This window comes from Oncorhynchus kisutch, linkage group LG2 (assembly GCF_002021735.2).
Source record: "Oncorhynchus kisutch isolate 150728-3 linkage group LG2, Okis_V2, whole genome shotgun sequence".
Taxonomy (NCBI): domain Eukaryota; kingdom Metazoa; phylum Chordata; class Actinopteri; order Salmoniformes; family Salmonidae; genus Oncorhynchus; species Oncorhynchus kisutch.
Window position 1 is genome coordinate 58415964 of NC_034175.2, and position 19639 is coordinate 58435602.

The 19639-nt window shown below is 44.7% G+C and overlaps 1 protein-coding gene across 1 annotated transcript in view; it reads right to left on the reverse strand.

The window, feature by feature from the left end:
* The window catches only part of LOC109904675 (ephrin type-A receptor 6-like), a 247547-nt gene that overhangs the window by 220251 nt on the left and 7657 nt on the right, over positions 1–19639 (reverse strand). Inside the window, exon 2 of the mRNA XM_031798682.1 lies at positions 13063–13127. Within this exon, the coding sequence (XP_031654542.1) occupies positions 13063–13127 (65 nt within the window). The remainder of the gene's footprint in view (positions 1–13062; positions 13128–19639) is intronic.

Below are 19639 nucleotides of genomic sequence, written 5' to 3' on the forward strand. Positions count from 1 at the left end.
CTGAGCTATAGATTAGGGACAGACAGGGCCATAGAGATACACTGAGATATATATTAGGGTCAGACAGGGCCATAGAGATACACTGAGCTATAGATTAGGGACAGACAGGGCCATAGAGATACACTGAGCTATATATTAGGGACAGACAGGGCCATAGAGATACACTGAGCTATAGATTAGGGACAGACAGGGCCATAGAGATACACTGAGCTATAGATTAGGGACAGACAGGGCCATAGAGATACACTGAGCTATAGATGATGGACAGACAGGGCCATAGAGATACAGTGAGCTATAGATTAGGGACGGACAGGGCCATAGAGATACACTGAGCTATAGATTAGGGACAGGGCCATAGAGATACACTGAGCTATAGATTAGGGACAGACAGGGCCATAGAGATACACTGAGCTATAGATTAGGGACAGGGCCATAGAGATACACTGAGCTATAGATGATGGACAGACAGGGCCATAGAGATACAGTGAGCTATAGATTAGGGACGGACAGGGCCATAAAGATACACTGAGCTATAGATTAGGGACAGACAGGGCCATAGAGATACACTGAGCTATAGATTAGGGACAGACAGGGCCATAGAGATACACTGAGCTATAGATGATGGACAGACAGGGCCATAGAGATACACTGAGCTATAGATTAGGGACAGGGCCATAGAGATACACTGAGCTATAGATTAGGGACAGACAGGGACATAGAGATACACTGAGCTATAGATTAGGGACAGGGCCATAGAGATACACTAAGCTATAGATTAGGGACAGGGCCATAGAGATACACTGAGCTATAGATTAGGAACAGACAGGGCCATAGAGATACACTGAGCTATAGATGATGGACAGACAGGGCCATAGAGATACACTGAGCTATAGATTAGGGACAGACAGGGACATAGAGATACACTGAGCTATAGATTAGGGACAGGGCCATAGAGATACACTGAGCTATAGATTAGGGACAGGGCCATAGAGATACACTGAGCTATAGATTAGGGACAGACAGGGCCATAGAGATACACTGAGCTATAGATTAGGGACAGACAGAGCCATAGAGATACACTGAGCTATAGATGATGGACAGACAGGGCCATAGAGATACACTGAGCTATAGATTAGGGACAGACAGGGACATAGAGATACACTGAGCTATAGATTAGGGACAGGGCCATAGAGATACACTGAGCTATAGATTAGGGACAGGGCCATAGAGATACACTGAGCTATAGATTAGGGACAGGGCCATAGAGATACACTGAGCTATATATTAGGGACAGACAGGGCCATAGAGATACACTGAGCTATAGATTAGGGACAGACAGGGCCATAGAGATACAGTGAGCTATAGATTAGGGACAGACAGGGCCATAGAGATACACTGAGCTATAGATTAGGGACAGACAGGGCCATAGAGATACAGTGAGCTATAGATTAGGGACGGACAGGGCCATAGAGATACACTGAGCTATAGATTAGGGACAGGGCCATAGAGATACACTGAGCTATAGATTAGGGACAGACAGTGCCATAGAGATACACTTAGCTATAGATTAGGGACAGACAGGGCCATAGAGATACACTGAGCTATAGATTAGGGACAGACAGGGCCATAGAGATACACTGAGCTATAGATTAGGGACAGACAGGGCCATAGAGATACACTGAGCTATAGATTAGGGACAGACAGGGCCATAGAGATACACTGAGCTATAGATTAGGGACAGACAGGGCCATAGAGATACACTGAGCTATAGAATAGGGACAGACAGGGCCATAGAGATACACTGAGCTATAGATTAGGGACAGACAGGGCCATAGAGATACACTCAGCTATAGATTAGGGACAGACAGGGCCATAGAGATACACTGAGCTATATATTAGGGACAGACAGGGCCATAGAGATACACTGAGCTATAGATTAGGGACAGACAGGGCCATAGAGATACACTGAGCTATAGATTAGGGACAGACAGGGCCATAGAGATACACTGAGCTATAGATTAGGGACAGACAGGGCCATAGAGATACACTGAGCTATAGATTAGGGACAGACAGGGCCATAGAGATACACTGAGCTATATATTAGGGACAGACAGGGCCATAGAGATACACTGAGCTATAGATTAGGGACAGACAGGGCCATAGAGATACACTGAGCTATATATTAGGGACAGACAGGGCCATAGAGATACACTGAGCTATAGATTAGGGACAGACAGGGCCATAGAGATACACTGAGCTATATATTAGGGACAGACAGGGCCATAGAGATACACTGAGCTATAGATTAGGGACAGACAGGGCCATAGAGATACACTGAGCTATATATTAGGGACAGACAGGGCCATAGAGATACACTGAGCTATAGATTAGGGACAGACAGGGCCATAGAGATACACTGAGCTATAGATTAGGGACAGACAGGGCCATAGAGATACACTGAGCTATAGATGATGGACAGACAGGGCCATAGAGATACAGTGAGCTATAGATTAGGGACGGACAGGGCCATAGAGATACACTGAGCTATAGATTAGGGACAGGGCCATAGAGATACACTGAGCTATAGATTAGGGACAGACAGTGCCATAGAGATACACTTAGCTATAGATTAGGGACAGACAGGGCCATAGAGATACACTGAGCTATAGATTAGGGACAGACAGGGCCATAGAGATACACTGAGCTATAGATTAGGGACAGACAGGGCCATAGAGATACACTGAGCTATAGATTAGGGACAGACAGGGCCATAGAGATACACTGAGCTATAGATTAGGGACAGACAGGGCCATAGAGATACACTGAGCTATAGAATAGGGACAGACAGGGCCATAGAGATACACTGAGCTATAGATTAGGGACAGACAGGGCCATAGAGATACACTGAGCTATAGATTAGGGACAGACAGGGCCATAGAGATACACTGAGCTATATATTAGGGACAGACAGGGCCATAGAGATACACTGAGCTATAGATTAGGGACAGACAGGGCCATAGAGATACACTGAGCTATAGATTAGGGACAGACAGGGCCATAGAGATACACTGAGATATATATTAGGGTCAGACAGGGCCATAGAGATACACTGAGCTATAGATTAGGGACAGACAGGGCCATAGAGATACACTGAGCTATATATTAGGGACAGACAGGGCCATAGAGATACACTGAGCTATAGATTAGGGACAGACAGGGCCATAGAGATACACTGAGCTATAGATTAGGGACAGACAGGGCCATAGAGATACACTGAGCTATAGATGATGGACAGACAGGGCCATAGAGATACAGTGAGCTATAGATTAGGGACGGACAGGGCCATAGAGATACACTGAGCTATAGATTAGGGACAGGGCCATAGAGATACACTGAGCTATAGATTAGGGACAGACAGGGCCATAGAGATACACTGAGCTATAGATTAGGGACAGGGCCATAGAGATACACTGAGCTATAGATGATGGACAGACAGGGCCATAGAGATACAGTGAGCTATAGATTAGGGACGGACAGGGCCATAAAGATACACTGAGCTATAGATTAGGGACAGACAGGGCCATAGAGATACACTGAGCTATAGATTAGGGACAGACAGGGCCATAGAGATACACTGAGCTATAGATGATGGACAGACAGGGCCATAGAGATACACTGAGCTATAGATTAGGGACAGGGCCATAGAGATACACTGAGCTATAGATTAGGGACAGACAGGGACATAGAGATACACTGAGCTATAGATTAGGGACAGGGCCATAGAGATACACTAAGCTATAGATTAGGGACAGGGCCATAGAGATACACTGAGCTATAGATTAGGAACAGACAGGGCCATAGAGATACACTGAGCTATAGATGATGGACAGACAGGGCCATAGAGATACACTGAGCTATAGATTAGGGACAGACAGGGACATAGAGATACACTGAGCTATAGATTAGGGACAGGGCCATAGAGATACACTGAGCTATAGATTAGGGACAGGGCCATAGAGATACACTGAGCTATAGATTAGGGACAGACAGGGCCATAGAGATACACTGAGCTATAGATTAGGGACAGACAGAGCCATAGAGATACACTGAGCTATAGATGATGGACAGACAGGGCCATAGAGATACACTGAGCTATAGATTAGGGACAGACAGGGACATAGAGATACACTGAGCTATAGATTAGGGACAGGGCCATAGAGATACACTGAGCTATAGATTAGGGACAGGGCCATAGAGATACACTGAGCTATAGATTAGGGACAGGGCCATAGAGATACACTGAGCTATAGATTATTATTTTTTATTTTTTTATTTTACCTTTATTTAACCAGGTAGGCAAATTGAGAACAAGTTCTCATTTACAATTGCGACCTGGCCAAGATAAAGCAAAGCAGTTCGACAGATAAAACGACACAGAGTTACACATGGAGTAAAAACAAACATACAGTCAATAATGCAGTATAAACAAGTCTATATACAATGTGAGCAAATGAGGTGAGAAGGGAGGTAAAGGCAAAAAAGGCCATGATGGCAAAGTAAATACAATATAGCAAGTAAAATACTGGAATGGTAGTTTTGCAATGGAAGAATGTGCAAAGTAGAAATAAAAAATGATGGGGTGCAAAGGAGCAAAATAAATAAATAAATAAAAATTAAATACAGTTGGGAAAGAGGTAGTTGTTTGGGCTAAATTATAGGTGGGCTATGTACAGGTGCAGTAATCTGTGAGCTGCTCTGACAGTTGGTGCTTAAAGCTAGTGAGGGAGATAAGTGTTTCCAGTTTCAGAGATTTTTGTAGTTCGTTCCAGTCATTGGCAGCAGAGAACTGGAAGGAGAGGCGGCCAAAGAAAGAATTGGTTTTGGGGGTGACTAGAGAGATATACCTGCTGGAGCGTGTGCTACAGGTGGGAGATGCTATGGTGACCAGCGAGCTGAGATAAGGGGGGACTTTACCTAGCAGGGTCTTGTAGATGACATGGAGCCAGTGGGTTTGGCGACGAGTATGAAGCGAGGGCCAGCCAACGAGAGCGTACAGGTCGCAATGGTGGGTAGTATATGGGGCTTTGGTGATAAAACGGATTGCACTGTGATAGACTGCATCCAATTTGTTGAGTAGGGTATTGGAGGCTATTTTGTAAATGACATCGCCAAAGTCGAGGATTGGTAGGATGGTCAGTTTTACAAGGGTATGTTTGGCAGCATGAGTGAAGGATGCTTTGTTGCGAAATAGGAAGCCAATTCTAGATTTAACTTTGGATTGGAGATGTTTGATATGGGTCTGGAAGGAGAGTTTACAATCTAACCAGACACCTAAGTATTTGTAGTTGTCCACGTATTCTAAGTCAGAGCCGTCCAGAGTAGTGATGTTGGACAGGCGGGTAGGTGCAGGTAGCGATCGGTTGAAGAGCATGCATTTAGTTTTACTTGTATTTAAGAGCAATTGGAGGCCACGGAAGGAGAGTTGTATGGCATTGAAGCTTGCCTGTCCAAAGAAGGGCCGGAAGTATACAGAATGGTGTCGTCTGCGTAGAGGTGGATCAGGGACTCACCAGCAGCAAGAGCGACCTCATTGATGTATACAGAGAAGAGAGTCGGTCCAAGAATTGAACCCTGTGGCACCCCCATAGAGACTGCCAGAGGTCCGGACAGCAGACCCTCCAATTTGACACACTGAACTCTATCAGAGAAGCAGTTGGTGAACCAGGCGAGGCAATCATTTGAGAAACCAAGGCTGTCGAGTCTGCCGATGAGGATATGGTGATTGACAGAGTCGAAAGCCTTGGCCAGATCAATGAATACGGCTGCACAGTAATGTTTCTTATCGATGGCGGTTAAGATATCGTTTAGGACCTTGAGCGTGGCTGAGGTGCACCCATGACCAGCTCTGAAACCAGATTGCATAGCAGAGAAGGTATGGTGAGATTCGAAATGGTCGGTAATCTGTTTGTTGACTTGGCTTTCGAAGACCTTAGAAAGGCACGGTAGGATAGATATAGGTCTGTAGCAGTTTGGGTCAAGAGTGTCCCCCCCTTTGAAGAGGGGGATGACCGCAGCTGCTTTCCAATCTTTGGGAATCTCAGACGACACGAAAGAGAGGTTGAACAGGCTAGTAATAGGGGTGGCAACAATTTCGGCAGATAATTTTAGAAAGAAAGGGTCCAGATTGTCTAGCCCGGCTGATTTGTAGGGGTCCAGATTTTGCAGCTCTTTCAGAACATCAGCTGAATGGATTTGGGAGAAGGAGAAATGGGGAAGACTTGGGCGAGTTGCTGTTGGGGGTGCAGTGCTGTTGTCCGGGGTAGGAGTAGCCAGGTGGAAAGCATGGCCAGCCGTAGAAAAATGCTTATTGAAATTCTCAATTATGGTGGATTTATCAGTGGTGACAGTGTTTCCTATCTTCAGTGCAGTGGGCAGCTGGGAGGAGGTGTTCTTATTCTCCATGGACTTTACAGTGTCCCAGAACTTTTTTGAGTTAGTGTTGCAGGAAGCAAATTTCTGCTTGAAAAAGCTAGCCTTGGCTTTTCTAACTGCCTGTGTATAATGATTTCTAGCTTCCCTGAACAGCTGCATATCACGGGGGCTGTTCGATGCTAATGCAGAACGCCATAGGATGTTTTTGTGTTGGTTAAGGGCAGTCAGGTCTGGGGAGAACCAAGGGCTATATCTGTTCCTGGTTCTAAATTTCTTGAATGGGGCATGTTTATTTAGGATGGTTAGGAAGGCATTTAAAAAAAATATCCAGGCATCCTCTACTGACGGGATGAGATCAATATCCTTCCAGGATACCCCGGCCAGGTCGATTAGGTTAGGGACAGGGCCATAGAGATACACTGAGCTATAGATTAGGGACAGACAGGGCCATAGAGATACACTGAGCTATAGATTAGGGACAGACAGGGCCATAGAGATACACTGAGCTATAGATTAGGGACAGTCAGGGCCACATAGATACACTGAGCTATAGATGAGGGACAGTCAGGGCCACATAGATACACTGAGCTATAGATTAGGAACAGTCAGGTCCACATAGATACACTGAGCTATAGATTAGGGACAGTCTGGGCCACATAGATACACTGAGCTATAGATGAGGGACAGTCACATAGATACACAGAGAGGTAAAGAAGATAGAGACAGGGTGGTAGACATAGAAATACAGAGAGAATGTTTCGGAGAGGTAAAGAAGATAGAGACAGGGTGGTAGACATAGAAAGACAGAGGGAATGTTTCAGAGAGGTAAAGAAGATAGAGACAGGGTGGTAGACATAGAAAGACAGAGAATGTTTCAGAGAGGTAAAGAAGATAGAGACAGGGTGGTAGACATAGAAAGACAGAGAGAATGTTTCAGAGAGGTAAAGAAGATAGAGACAGGGTGGGAGACATAGAAAGACAGAGAGAATGTTTCAGAGAGGTAAAGAAGATAGAGACAGGGTGGTAGACATAGAAAGACAGAGAGAATGTTTCAGAGAGGTAAAGAAGATAGAGACAGGGTGGGAGACATAGAAAGACAGAGAGAATGTTTCAGAGAGGTAAAGAAGATAGAGACAGGGTGGGAGACATAGAAAGACAGAGAGAATGTTTCAGAGAGGTAAAGAAGATAAAGACAGGGTGGGAGACATAGAAAGACAGAGATAATGTTTCAGAGAGGTGAAGAAAGTGAAAGCCTCAGAAATACAGAGGCACAGATGGGATCCGCCAGACGAAAGGCTGGTATAGAGGGGAGAGGCTATAAAGACAGAGGGAGGAGGTTAGGGCAGGGGTGTCAAACTCATTTTCCCCGCAAGCTGCATTTATTCTTCATGGAGGTCCAGAGAGCCGGATTTAAAATGTATTACATTTCCTTTATCCATCGCTTTTGGAATTTTGAATCCTCCCTGACTGTCTAGCTTTCATTCGATGACTGTTAGCAAGCTGGACAGAGTGAAGAGACTATAAATGTAGGCCATTGTCATTTCTGCACAGTTTCCATTAGGTTTTAGTCATTTCAATGTCGATTGAAAAAATGTCATTCATCCTGCCGGCGGATTGAATGGGCTAACGTTCGTTAGAGAGAAGTTATTAAAGAGTTACTGGGATGAAGGGAGAGGTTCGAGAGTTCACTTATAGAGCTACTGGGAAACAGTTTGTCAAGAGGTAATCTGAACAGTCTTCCAGTATGAACGGACAGTCATCCAATCTATTCACCCACAGCCACGTCATGTTAGATCTAGCCGTGCTCGTACCAGACATCCCAAATACCGACCTAGGTCTTCCAGTATGAATGGACAGTCGTCCACTCTATTCACCCACAGCCACGTCATGTTAGATCTAGCCGTGCTCGTACCAGACATCCCAAATACCGACCTAGGTCTTCCAGTATGAATGGACAGTCGTCCACTCTATTCACCCACAGCCACGTCATGTTAGATCTAGCCGTGCTCGTACCAGACATCCCAAATACCGACCTAGGTCTTCCAGTATGAATGGACAGTCGTCCACTCTATTCACCCACAGCCACGTCATGTTAGATCTAGCCGTGCTCGTACCAGACATCCCAAATTGAATCCAAATCGTTTCTTTTCACTCACATTGAAAGAGTCTATTATAACATTCTATGGCCCTTTAGTATTGAGCGAAGTTGGGAAATGAAAAAAAGCTGTGAGATAGGTTCCTCAGAGACCAGTGCTATCTCACTCAGTTCTATCCTTTTTCTCTCTAGAGGTCTTGAAATACAACAGAGCTGAGAACTCCCACACACACAGCTTTGTTTTCGTGAAATTTTAGGACCTTTTGGAGTGTAACAATGTTTGACCATTAAATATCCTATTTTCCCTAACCCTAAACCTAACCCTAACCCTAGCCCTTAAAACCTATCCCTAGCCTTAACCCCAAAAAACCTAAACCTAACCATAACCATAACCATAAGCCTAACCCTAAACCTAACCCTAACCCCAAAACCCTAAACCTAACCCTTACCCTTAACATAATATTTGAACAAATTCTGGGCCTGATATTTTCCTACCTTTTCAGAACAATCAGGTGAAATGTTAGGACATTGGGGTCCTGATAATGTAGGAAAACAAATACACACACACACACACGCACCAGGATATGGACAGACAGTGGCAAGTGAAATTGAAGGACTTTCAAGTACTTTTTCAAGCACTAATATTTATTTTCATGTAACATCAATTTGTAATAGGTCCTATTATGCAATTCTTTCTGGTCACCAACCGATGGCAGTATATCACCACAACCGCATGAAAATACAAACAACTAACTTACCATTCAAATCAAATCAAATGTTATTGGTCACATACACTTATTTAGCAGATGTTATTACGGGTGTAGTGAAATGCTTTGTTCCTAGCTCCAACAGTGAAGTAGTATCTAACAATTCACAACAATACACACAAATCTCAAAATAAGAAATATATAAATATTATGACGAGCAAAGTCAGAGTGGCATTGGCTAGAATAGAGTATATACATATGAAATGAGTAAAACATTATGTAAACATTATTAGAGTGACCAGTGTTCCATTATTAAAGTGAACCATGATTCCATGTCTATGTACGTAGGGAAGCAGCCTCTAAGGTGCAGGGTTGAGTAACTGGGTGGTAGCTGGCAGTCTGATGTGCTTGAGTTAGAAGCTGTTTTTCAGTCTCTCTGTCTCAGCTTTGATGCACCTTTACTGACCTTGCCTTTTGGATAATAGCGGGTGAAAAGGCTGGTTGATGTCCTTGATAATCTTTTTGGCATTCCTGTGACATCAGGTGCTGTAGGTGTCCTGGAGGGCAGGAAGTGTGCCCCTGGTGATGCATTGGGCAGACCTCACTACCCTCTGGAGAGCCCTGCAGTTTCGGACGGTGCAGTTGCCATACCAGGCGGCGATACAGCCCGACAGGATGCTCTCAGTGGTGCATCTCTCCATGTGAGGATCTTTGGGCCAAGCCAAATTTTTTCATCCTCCTGAGGTTGAAGAGGCACTCTTGGGCTTTCTTCACCACACTGTCCGTGTGGGTGGACCATTTCAGATTGTCAGTGATGTGTACAGTACGTTGAGGAACTTGAACCTTTTCACCCTCTGGTCCTTTCGATGTTCTACTCAATAATACGTGTTTCACTACTTATTTACTAAATACATGAGTGTTAAGTCTAAGACTGATGATGTTGACTGATTTCCTTATATGAACTGTAACTCAGTACAATCTTTGAAATTGTCCCAGACTTGAAGTTTCGGAACCACTGTACTACTAACTTCTCTCCCTGCTTGCTTTAATGCTTCCTCTCGCTATGTACTTCCTTTGCCTCCTTCATTGCAACCTGACTCACCACTGTCTGTCTCTATAAAGAAAAGGTATTTTGTTATAAGAACCTAAAGTTGCCCATCTTTTGATTATAGCTAGCTTAATTTCAGTCAACTGCTCCTGCTGAGCTCAGGCTCTGTACAACGTTAGCTTCTAATTTCATCCTTCTAGCCAGCTAGTTATAGCTAGCTACCTGGCGGATGTTTACCTGGCGCCGACAAAGATGGTTGCCTCGGTTCACGTTCTCAGGAAACTATGCAGTATTTTGTTTTTAAATGTATTATTTCTTACACTGTTACCCCAGGAAATCTTAAGTCTTATGACATTCACTATTGGATATAACAGCAACGTCAACTTACCAACATTACGACCAGGAATACGAAAACAGAGCCTCTGTTTGGACCACCACCCAGGACAATGGCTCGGGTCCCAGTAGGTGACCAAAAACAACGGCGCCCGCAGAGGGGGCAGATGGAGCAGTCTTCTGGTCAGGCTCCGTAGACGGGCACATGCTCACTGCTCCCAAGTATACTACTCGCCAATGTCCAGTCTCTTGACAACAAGGTAGATGAAATCCGAGAAAGGGATGCCTTCCAGAGAGACATCAGAGACTGTAACATTCTCTGTTTCACGGAAGCATGGCTCACTCGGGATACGTTATCAGAGTTGGTACAGCCACCTGGCTTCTTCACGCATCGCGCCGACAGAAACAAACATCTTTCTGGTAAGAAGAAGGGCGGGGGTGTATGCCTTATGATTAACGAGTTGTGGTGTGATCATAACAACATACAGGAACTCAAGTACTTTTGTTCACTTGATCTAGGATTCCTTACAATCAAATGCTGACCGCATTATCTACCAAGAGAATTCTCTTCGATTATAATCACAGCCGTGTATATCCCCCCCAAGCAGAAACCTCAACGGCCCTGAAAGAACTTCATTGGACTCTATGTAAACTGGAAACCACATATCGTGAGGCTGCATTTATTGTAGCTGGGGATTTTAACAAGGCTACTCTGAAAACAAGGCTCCCTAAATTTTATCAGCCTATCGAATGCGTGACCCGGGCTGGCAAAAATTCTGGATCCCTGCTACTCTAACTTCCGCGACGCATACAAAGCCCTCCCCCATCCTCCTTTTGTAAAATCTGACCATGACTCCTTGCTCCCAGTCTATAGACAGGAACTCAAACAGCAAACACCCGTGCTCAGGTCTGTTCAACGCTGGTCCGACCAAAATGATTCCACGCTTCAAGATTGCTTCGATCACGTGGACTGGAATATGGTCCAGATAGCCTCAGACATCAACATCGATGTATACGCCGATTCGGTGAGCCAGTTTATTAGCAAGTGCATCGGTGATGTTGTACCCACGGTGACTATTTAAACCTTCTCCAACCAGAAATTGATGGCAGCATTCGTGCAAAACTGAAAGTGCAAACCACTGCTTGTAATCATGGCAAGGCGACTGGAAACATGAGCAAATACAAACAGTGTAGCTAATCCCTCCGCAAGGCAATCCAACAAGCTAAGCGTCAGTATAGAGACAAAGTAGAGTCGCAATTTAAAGGCTCAGACATGAGACGTATTTGGCAGGGTCTACAGTCAATCACGGATTACAAAAAGAAAACCAGCCCCGTCGCGGATACCGATGTCTTGCTCCCAGACAAACTAAACAACTTCTTTGCTCGCTTTGAGGACAATACAGTGCCACTGATACGGCCCGCTACCAAAACCTGTGGGCTCTCCTTCACAGCACCCTCAAAACTCGTCATTAAGCTCGAGACCCTGGGTCTCGACCCCACCCTGTGCAACTGGGTCCTGGACTTTTTGACGGGCTGCCCCCAGGTGAGGATAGGAAACTACATCTCCACCCCGCTGATCCTCAACCCTGGGGCCCTACAAGGGGCTCTCAGCCCTGTTCACCCATGACTGCGTGGCCAAGCACACCTCCAACTCAATCAAGTTTGCAGACAAAACAATGGTAGGCTTGATTACCAACAATGATGAGAAGGCCTACAGGGAGGAGGTGAGGTCCCTCGGTGTGTGGTGTCAGGAAAGTAACCTCACACTCAATGTCAACAAAACAAAGGAGTTGGTCGTTGACTTCAGGAAACAGCAGAGGGAGCAGCCCCCATCCACATCGATGGGACAGTAGTGGAGAAGGTGGAAAGTTTTAAGTTCCTTGGCGTACACATCACTGACAGACTGAAATGGTCCACCCCACACAGTGTTGAACACAGGCAGGTTGCGCCTCTTCAACCTCAGGAGGCTGAAGAAGTTTGGCTTGGCACCAAAAACACTCACAAACTTTTACAGATGCACAATCACATATGTAGGTAAACGATAATTAACAAAATGGTGAGTTAATGCTATTTCACAAATATAAAGCAGTTTAAGCGGTGCTTACGTGCGTTTAACCTCCACTACATCCCTAGTTGGGTCTGGCAAATCCCATTCATAAATATCAATATCCTGCCAGGCAGGTTGAATCTACATTTGCCCGGCATTTTTGCTACCGATATGATGTTTGGCGGCACCTAATCAGTCAGTTCTGTACCTGTCTGGCTGAGTGGCAGTATGGGTGGAATGAGCGAGCTCGCCTGGCATCCAGAGCGCCAAACACGTGAGGAAAGTATTCTAGTACTTGAATTTCAGAGTGCCAAATTACTTTAAGCACCTCAAGCACCTTGTGCGAACCCTGACACACACACACACACACACACACACACACAAACACACACTCTCTTACCCCATTCATGGGATAGGTATTCCATCCCAGCTCTCCCAAAACAGAGGTGGTGTCCAGCAGTACCACTGAAACAGAATAGGAGAGAGAAACACAACTATTAGCATAATGTTGATATACATAGATCACTGTTTCCGCCTCAGTAATTGAAATATAGCTCGTAAATGTTCTCATTTAGACTTTTGTATCTTAACAAAAATGAGTTTTTCACCCAGATGAATATTTGTGGTGGGTCCATTTCAGTAAAGCATTATTTCAGAGCTGAAGAGCACAATTTAGGCCTGATAGATTGCAGTCAGATTGCTGTCAACAGTCTCTCTCCCTCTCTCTCTCTCCCATTCACAGGCTTTATTTCAATGTCACTCAGACAATAAGGGCTTCTTGTTTGTCCCCAGAGTTTGCTTGGAGCACCAGATAATAAGATTACAAATACCCGTCCCTCCGTCCTAAACCATTTCAGTGTAATATCCGGCTATTTATTGTGAATGGGTCTCTGTAATTCATGTACACTATGTATACAGTAGCATGCAAATTGTATAGACAGTTGAGTGGATTCTGATAGATTTTGTTGATAGCTTTGACTGTAATAGGAAAACATGCCATTGACCTTCTGATATAAAATCCATTGAAATACCAGTAACTTTATTAGTGAAAAGTGATTCATCTTTATATACTTGTTGATTTTAACCGAGTGGAATGTCACTCCCAGAACCTTTCAGGGTTTTTCTATTGAGGCTTATCACTTAGTCAATATTCCAAGTTCACTGCTCCCAGGCAGCAGCATCGTGAACTTGAGTCTGTCAAAATATTATAGTTCTAAAAACATCTTTCCATCGCTGTCTCTCTCAAGGACAGAAAGCTAAATAATTCAGGATCAGAATGTCATTAGGCAAACTTCACTTTTATAAAGACTAGAATAATAATCTCAGTCTTTCTGAGCAGTGGGTGGATGGATTAGATGTTTAACCTTCAACTTCACACATTAAGTATCTTATAAGAATCTGTGTTTGAACATGATCTGTGTTCTCTGTCTCTTCTCTAAAAATGAGAATGCAGAATCTAAACACGATATAGACGCATTAACATGATTATAACCATACATTAGCAAACAAGGTAGAATTTCCATGATTGTGAATGTCAAGCCAGCATTTCTGACAAAAACTGTCCAACCAGTTCATGAGTCTTTGTGTGTTGTCAGTGTGTGTGTGTCTGTGTTGTCAGTGTGTGTGCGTGTGTGTGTGTGTTGCAGGCTGTAAGACATCTGTGTGCTACCACGTACACTACCGTTCAAAAGTTTGGGGTCACTTAGAAATGTCCTTGTTTTTTAAAGAAAAGCAAAGCAAAGTCCATTAAAATAACATCAAATTGATCAGAAATACAGGGTAGACATAGTTAATGTTGTAAATTACTATTGTAGCTTGGAAATGGCAGATTTTTAATGGAATATCTACATAGGCGTACAGAGGCCCATTATCAGCAACCATCACTGCTGTGTTCCAATGGCACGTTGTGTTAGCTAATCCAAGTCTATCATTTTAAAAGGCTAATTGATCATTAGAAAACCCTTTTGCAATTATGTTAGCACAGCCTCACAAGTCCTCAACTGGCAGCTTCATTAAATGGTACACGCAAAACACCACTCTCATTGTCAACAGTGAAGAGGCAACTCCGGGATGCTGGCCTTCTAGGCAGAGTTCCTCTGTCCAGTGTCTGTGTTCTTTTCCCCATCTTAATCTTTTCTTTTTATTGGCCAGTCTGAGATATGGACTTTTCTTTACCTAGAAGGCAAGCATCCCGGAATCGCCTCTTCACAAAAAACAAGGACATTTCTATGTGACCCCAAACTTTTGAACAGTAGTGTTTTTGTCAGTCATAATAAGCTAAATTATCTTTACACTATGTCTCCCTGTGAGCAAGCCACCCAGCTAGTCAGTCACCCAGCCAGTCAGTCACCCAGCCAGTCAGTTACCCATCCAGCTAGTCACTCAGCCAGTCAGTCACCCAGCCAGTCAGTCACCCAGCCAGTCAGTCACCCAGCCAGTCAGTCACCCATCCAGCTAGCCAGCAAGCCACCCAGCCAGTCAGTCACCCAGCCAGTCAGTCACCCATCCAGCTAGCCAGCCAGCCACCTACCCAGTCAGCCACCCACCCACCCACCCAGCCAGCCAGCCAGCCAGCCAGTCACCCATCCATCCACCCACCCACCCACCCACCCACACACCCACGAACCCACACACCCACCCACCCGTCCAGCCAGCCATCCAGCCAGCCAGCCACCCACCCTGTCAGCCACCCAGCCAGCACATCCATCCCAGCCCACCCTGTCAGTCACCCAGCCATCCCAGCCAACCCATCCATCAAGCCAGCCAGCCGCCCAGTCAGCCACCCATCCATCCAGCCAGCCCACCAACCCATCTACTCAGTCAGCCACCCAGCAGCCCATCAGCCTCACTGCTGTGACAGACAATACACCATCTGCCCTGGATCAGGCAAGGGTCTGTGGCACAACCAACACCGTAACAGTATGGAGAGCACCAGGATAGGAATGGATGGATTTATCAACGTCAACAAAAGCACAATGGCAAAGAAGCAATAAAAGCAGGTACCAGAAATACTGGCATTTAGAGATACTTTAAGCTTCACTGCTACAATAGGCAGATCTATGCCAAAAAGCTGTATCAAACAAGCCAGCAGGTAGCATAGAACTCTAGGCCAGAGCCTAGTGTGTGTGTGCGTGTGTGTGTATACGTGTGTGTGTGTGTTTATGTTAGTTGATTTTCCTGTATACTGTATAATGTAATTACTGCATGCTCTATGCTAAGTGAGACAGTGCATGTTCAGGGTTCAAAATAAAACATGGTCTATACAATAACAGGATAATTAATAGAAAAACACATTTGGAATGCTGTGTCTGCATGGTACCATATCGTCAGCCATACATAATAGTTTCTTTGGCAATGCCGCGGTGAGATGGGTTGGCTGACTGCTCTCACACATCTACAACGTTTCTGTCTGCACCACGCTCCACTACACTAGAGTGCTAAGATGATAAACGTTGGTTTCATTAATTTCATGCATATTTTGTTTAAACAAATGAAATGCTGGTCTCATCAGCCTCCCCTGAGCGCTCATTCAGGCATAAGAAATGAAGAGATGGAGGAGGAGGAGGAGGAGGAGGGGGAGATAGAGGAGGAGGAAAAGGAGGAGTACATAGAGAGGGGAAGAGGAGATGAAGATAAGGGAGATGGAGGAGGAAGAAGAGGAAGATGTTATGGAGATTGAAGAGGGGGGGGGGGGGTTTATTAGAACCTGCTGGGAACATGTTGATGACATAGGAACTCCAGCTGGGCTACTGCATATAAAAGGTAACATGAAAGGTACAGTTCACATACACCTTAGCCAAATACATTTAAACTCAGTTTTTCACAATTCCTGACATTTAATCCTAGTAAATAGGCCCTGTTTGAGGTCAGTTAGGATCACCACTTCATTTTAAGAATGTGAAATGTCAGTATAATAGTAGAGAGAATGATTTATTTCAGCTTTGATTTCTTTCATCACATTCCCAGTGGGTCAGAAGTGTATATACACTCAATTAGTATTTGGTAGCATTGCCATTAAATTGTTTAACTTGGGTCAAAAGTTTCGGGTAGCCTTCCACAAGCGTCCCACAATAAATTGGGTGAATTTTGGCCCATTCCTCCTGACAGAGCTGGTGTAACTGAGTCAGGTTTGTAGGCCTCCATGCTAGCACACGCATCTATTTTGTGAAGTGCACCAGTCCCTCCTGCAGCAAAGCACCCCCACAACATGATACTGCCACCCCTGTGCTTCATGGTTGGGATGGTGTTCTTCAGCTTGCAAGCCAACCTCTTTTTCCTCCAAACATGACGATGGTCATTATGGCCAAACAGTTCTATTTTTGTTTCATCAGACCAGAGGACATTTCTCCAAAAAGTATGATCTTTGTCCCCATGTGCAGTTTCAAACCGTAGTCTGGCTTTTTTATGGCGGGTTTTGGAGCAGTTGCTTCTTCCTTGCTGAGTGGCCTTTCAGGTTATGTCGATGTAGGACTCGTTTTACTGTGGATATAGATACTTTCTACCTGTTTCCTCCAGCATCTTCACAAGGTCCTTTGCTGTTGTTCTGGGATTGATTTGCACTTTTCACACCAAAGTACGTTCATCTCTAGGAGACGGAACGCATCTCCTTCCTGATGCAGTATGACGGTTGCGTGGTCCCATGGTGTTTATACTTGCGTGCTATTGTTTGTACAGATGAAGTTGGTACCATCAGGCATTTGGAAATGGCTCCCAAGGATGAACCAGACTTGGGTCTTGGCTGATTTGTTTTGATTTTCCCATGATGTCAAGCAAAGAGGCACTGAGTTTGAAGGTAGGCTTTGAAATACATCCACAGGTTCACCTGTTCACCTCCAATTGACTCAAATGATGTCAATTAGCCTATCAGAAGATTCTAAAGCCATGACATCATTTTCTGGAATTTTCGAAGCTGTTTAAAGGCACAGTCAACTTAGTGTATGTAAACTTCTGACCCACTGGAATTGCGATACAGTGAATTATAAGTGAAATAATATGTCTGTAAACAATTGTTGGAAAAATGACTTGTGTCGTGCCCAAAGTAGATGTCCTAACCGACTTGCCAGATCTATAGTTTGTTAACAAGAAATTTGTGGAGTGGTTGAAAATGATTTTTAATGACTCCAACCTAAGTGTATGTAAACCTCCGACTTCAACTGTATGTACAGCATGTTAAAAGTAAAGCTACTATATACACAGCATGATACGCTGTACTATTTGAAAGCTATATTATATGAAAGCTGTAATATATGAAAGCTGTACCATATGGAACCTGTACTATTTCAAAAGCAATACTATATGAAAGCTGTACTATATGAAAGTTGTACTATATGAAAGTTAAACTATATGAAAGCAATACACCAGTGATGGACTGGGCTGTCCTCACCACCCTCTGTAGCGCCATGTGATCGAGTGCGGTGCTATTGCCATACCAGGCTGTGATGCAGCCAGTCAATATGCTCTCAATGGTACAGCTGTAGAACTTTTTGAGGATTCGAGGGTCCATGCCAATCCATTTCAACTTGGAGGTGGACCATTTGAAGTCTTTAGTGATTTGAACACCAAGGAACTTAAAGCTCTCAACCTGCCCTACTGCAGCCCCGTCGATATGGATGGGGGTGTGCTCGCCCCCCAGATTCCTGTAGTCCACAATTAGCTCATTGGTCTTACTGATGTTCAGGGAGAGGTTGCTGCTCTGGCACCACACTGCCAGGTCACTGACCTCCTCCCTGTAGGCTGACTCATTGTCGCCGCTGATCAGACCTACCACCGTTGTGTTGTCAGCAAACTTGAGGAAGGTGTTGGAGTCGTGCGTGGCCACGCAGTCATGGGTGAACAGGGAGTACAGGAGGGGACTAAGGACACACCTCTGTGGGGCCCCCGTGTTGAGGGTCAGCGTGTTGCCTAACCTCACCACCTGGGGTCGATCCGTCAGGAAGTCCAAGATCCAGTTGCACAGGCAGGTGTTCAGACCCAGTCCTAAACTTGGTGACGAGCTTGGAGGGGACAATGGTGTTGAACGCTGAGCTGTAATCAATGAACAGCATTTTCACATAGGTATTCGTCTTATCTAGGTGGGTGAGGGCAGTGTGGAGAGCAATTGAGATTGCGTCATCTATGGATCTGTTGGGGCGGTATACAAATTGGAGTGGGCCTAGGGTGTCTGGGATGGTGGAGTTAATGTGTGCCTTAACAAGCCTAAAAAAGCACTTCATGATTACCAAACTGAGTGCTACAGGTCAGTAGTCATTGTTGCATGAAGCCTTAGAGTTCTTGGGGACAGGATGGATGGTGGTCATCTTAAAACATGAGGGGATTACAGACAGGGACTGTCAGGTGTGAGAACACGCCCTTGAATACTGTCGGCTCCGCGGCCTTGTGGATGTTGACCTGATTAAAGTCCTTTCTCACGTCAGCCTCGGGAGGTGAGATCACCCAATCGTCTGTGTCGGTGACAGCCCTCACACCCGGCACAATGTTGTTGTTGTCAAAGTATGTATAAAATGTATTGAGTTGGTCTGATAGAGGCATCATTGGGCAGATCATGTCTGGGTTTTCCTTTGTAATCCATAATGGACTGTAGCCCTTGCCACATGCAGCAGGCGTCGGAGCCTGTGTAATATGATTTCACTTTATTCATATATTGTCCTTTTGCTCATTTGATGATTCTGAAGAGGTCAAAGCGGAACTTCTTGCACTTATTTATTTCCTCGGCCGTAGCCTCAGGGTTATATTTTGGTTAGGTCAGGGTGTGACTAGGGTGGATATGCTAGTTTTTGTATTGTCTAGGGGTTTTGTATTGTCTAGGGTTTTTGTATGTCTAGTGTTTTTGTAGGTCTAGGTATTTGTATGTTTATGGTGGCCTGATATGGTTCCCAGTCAGAGGCAGCTGTTTATCGTTGTCTCTGATTGGGGATCATATTTAGGTAGCCATTTCCCCTTTGGTGTTTGTGGGTTCTTATTCTATGTTTAGTTGCCTG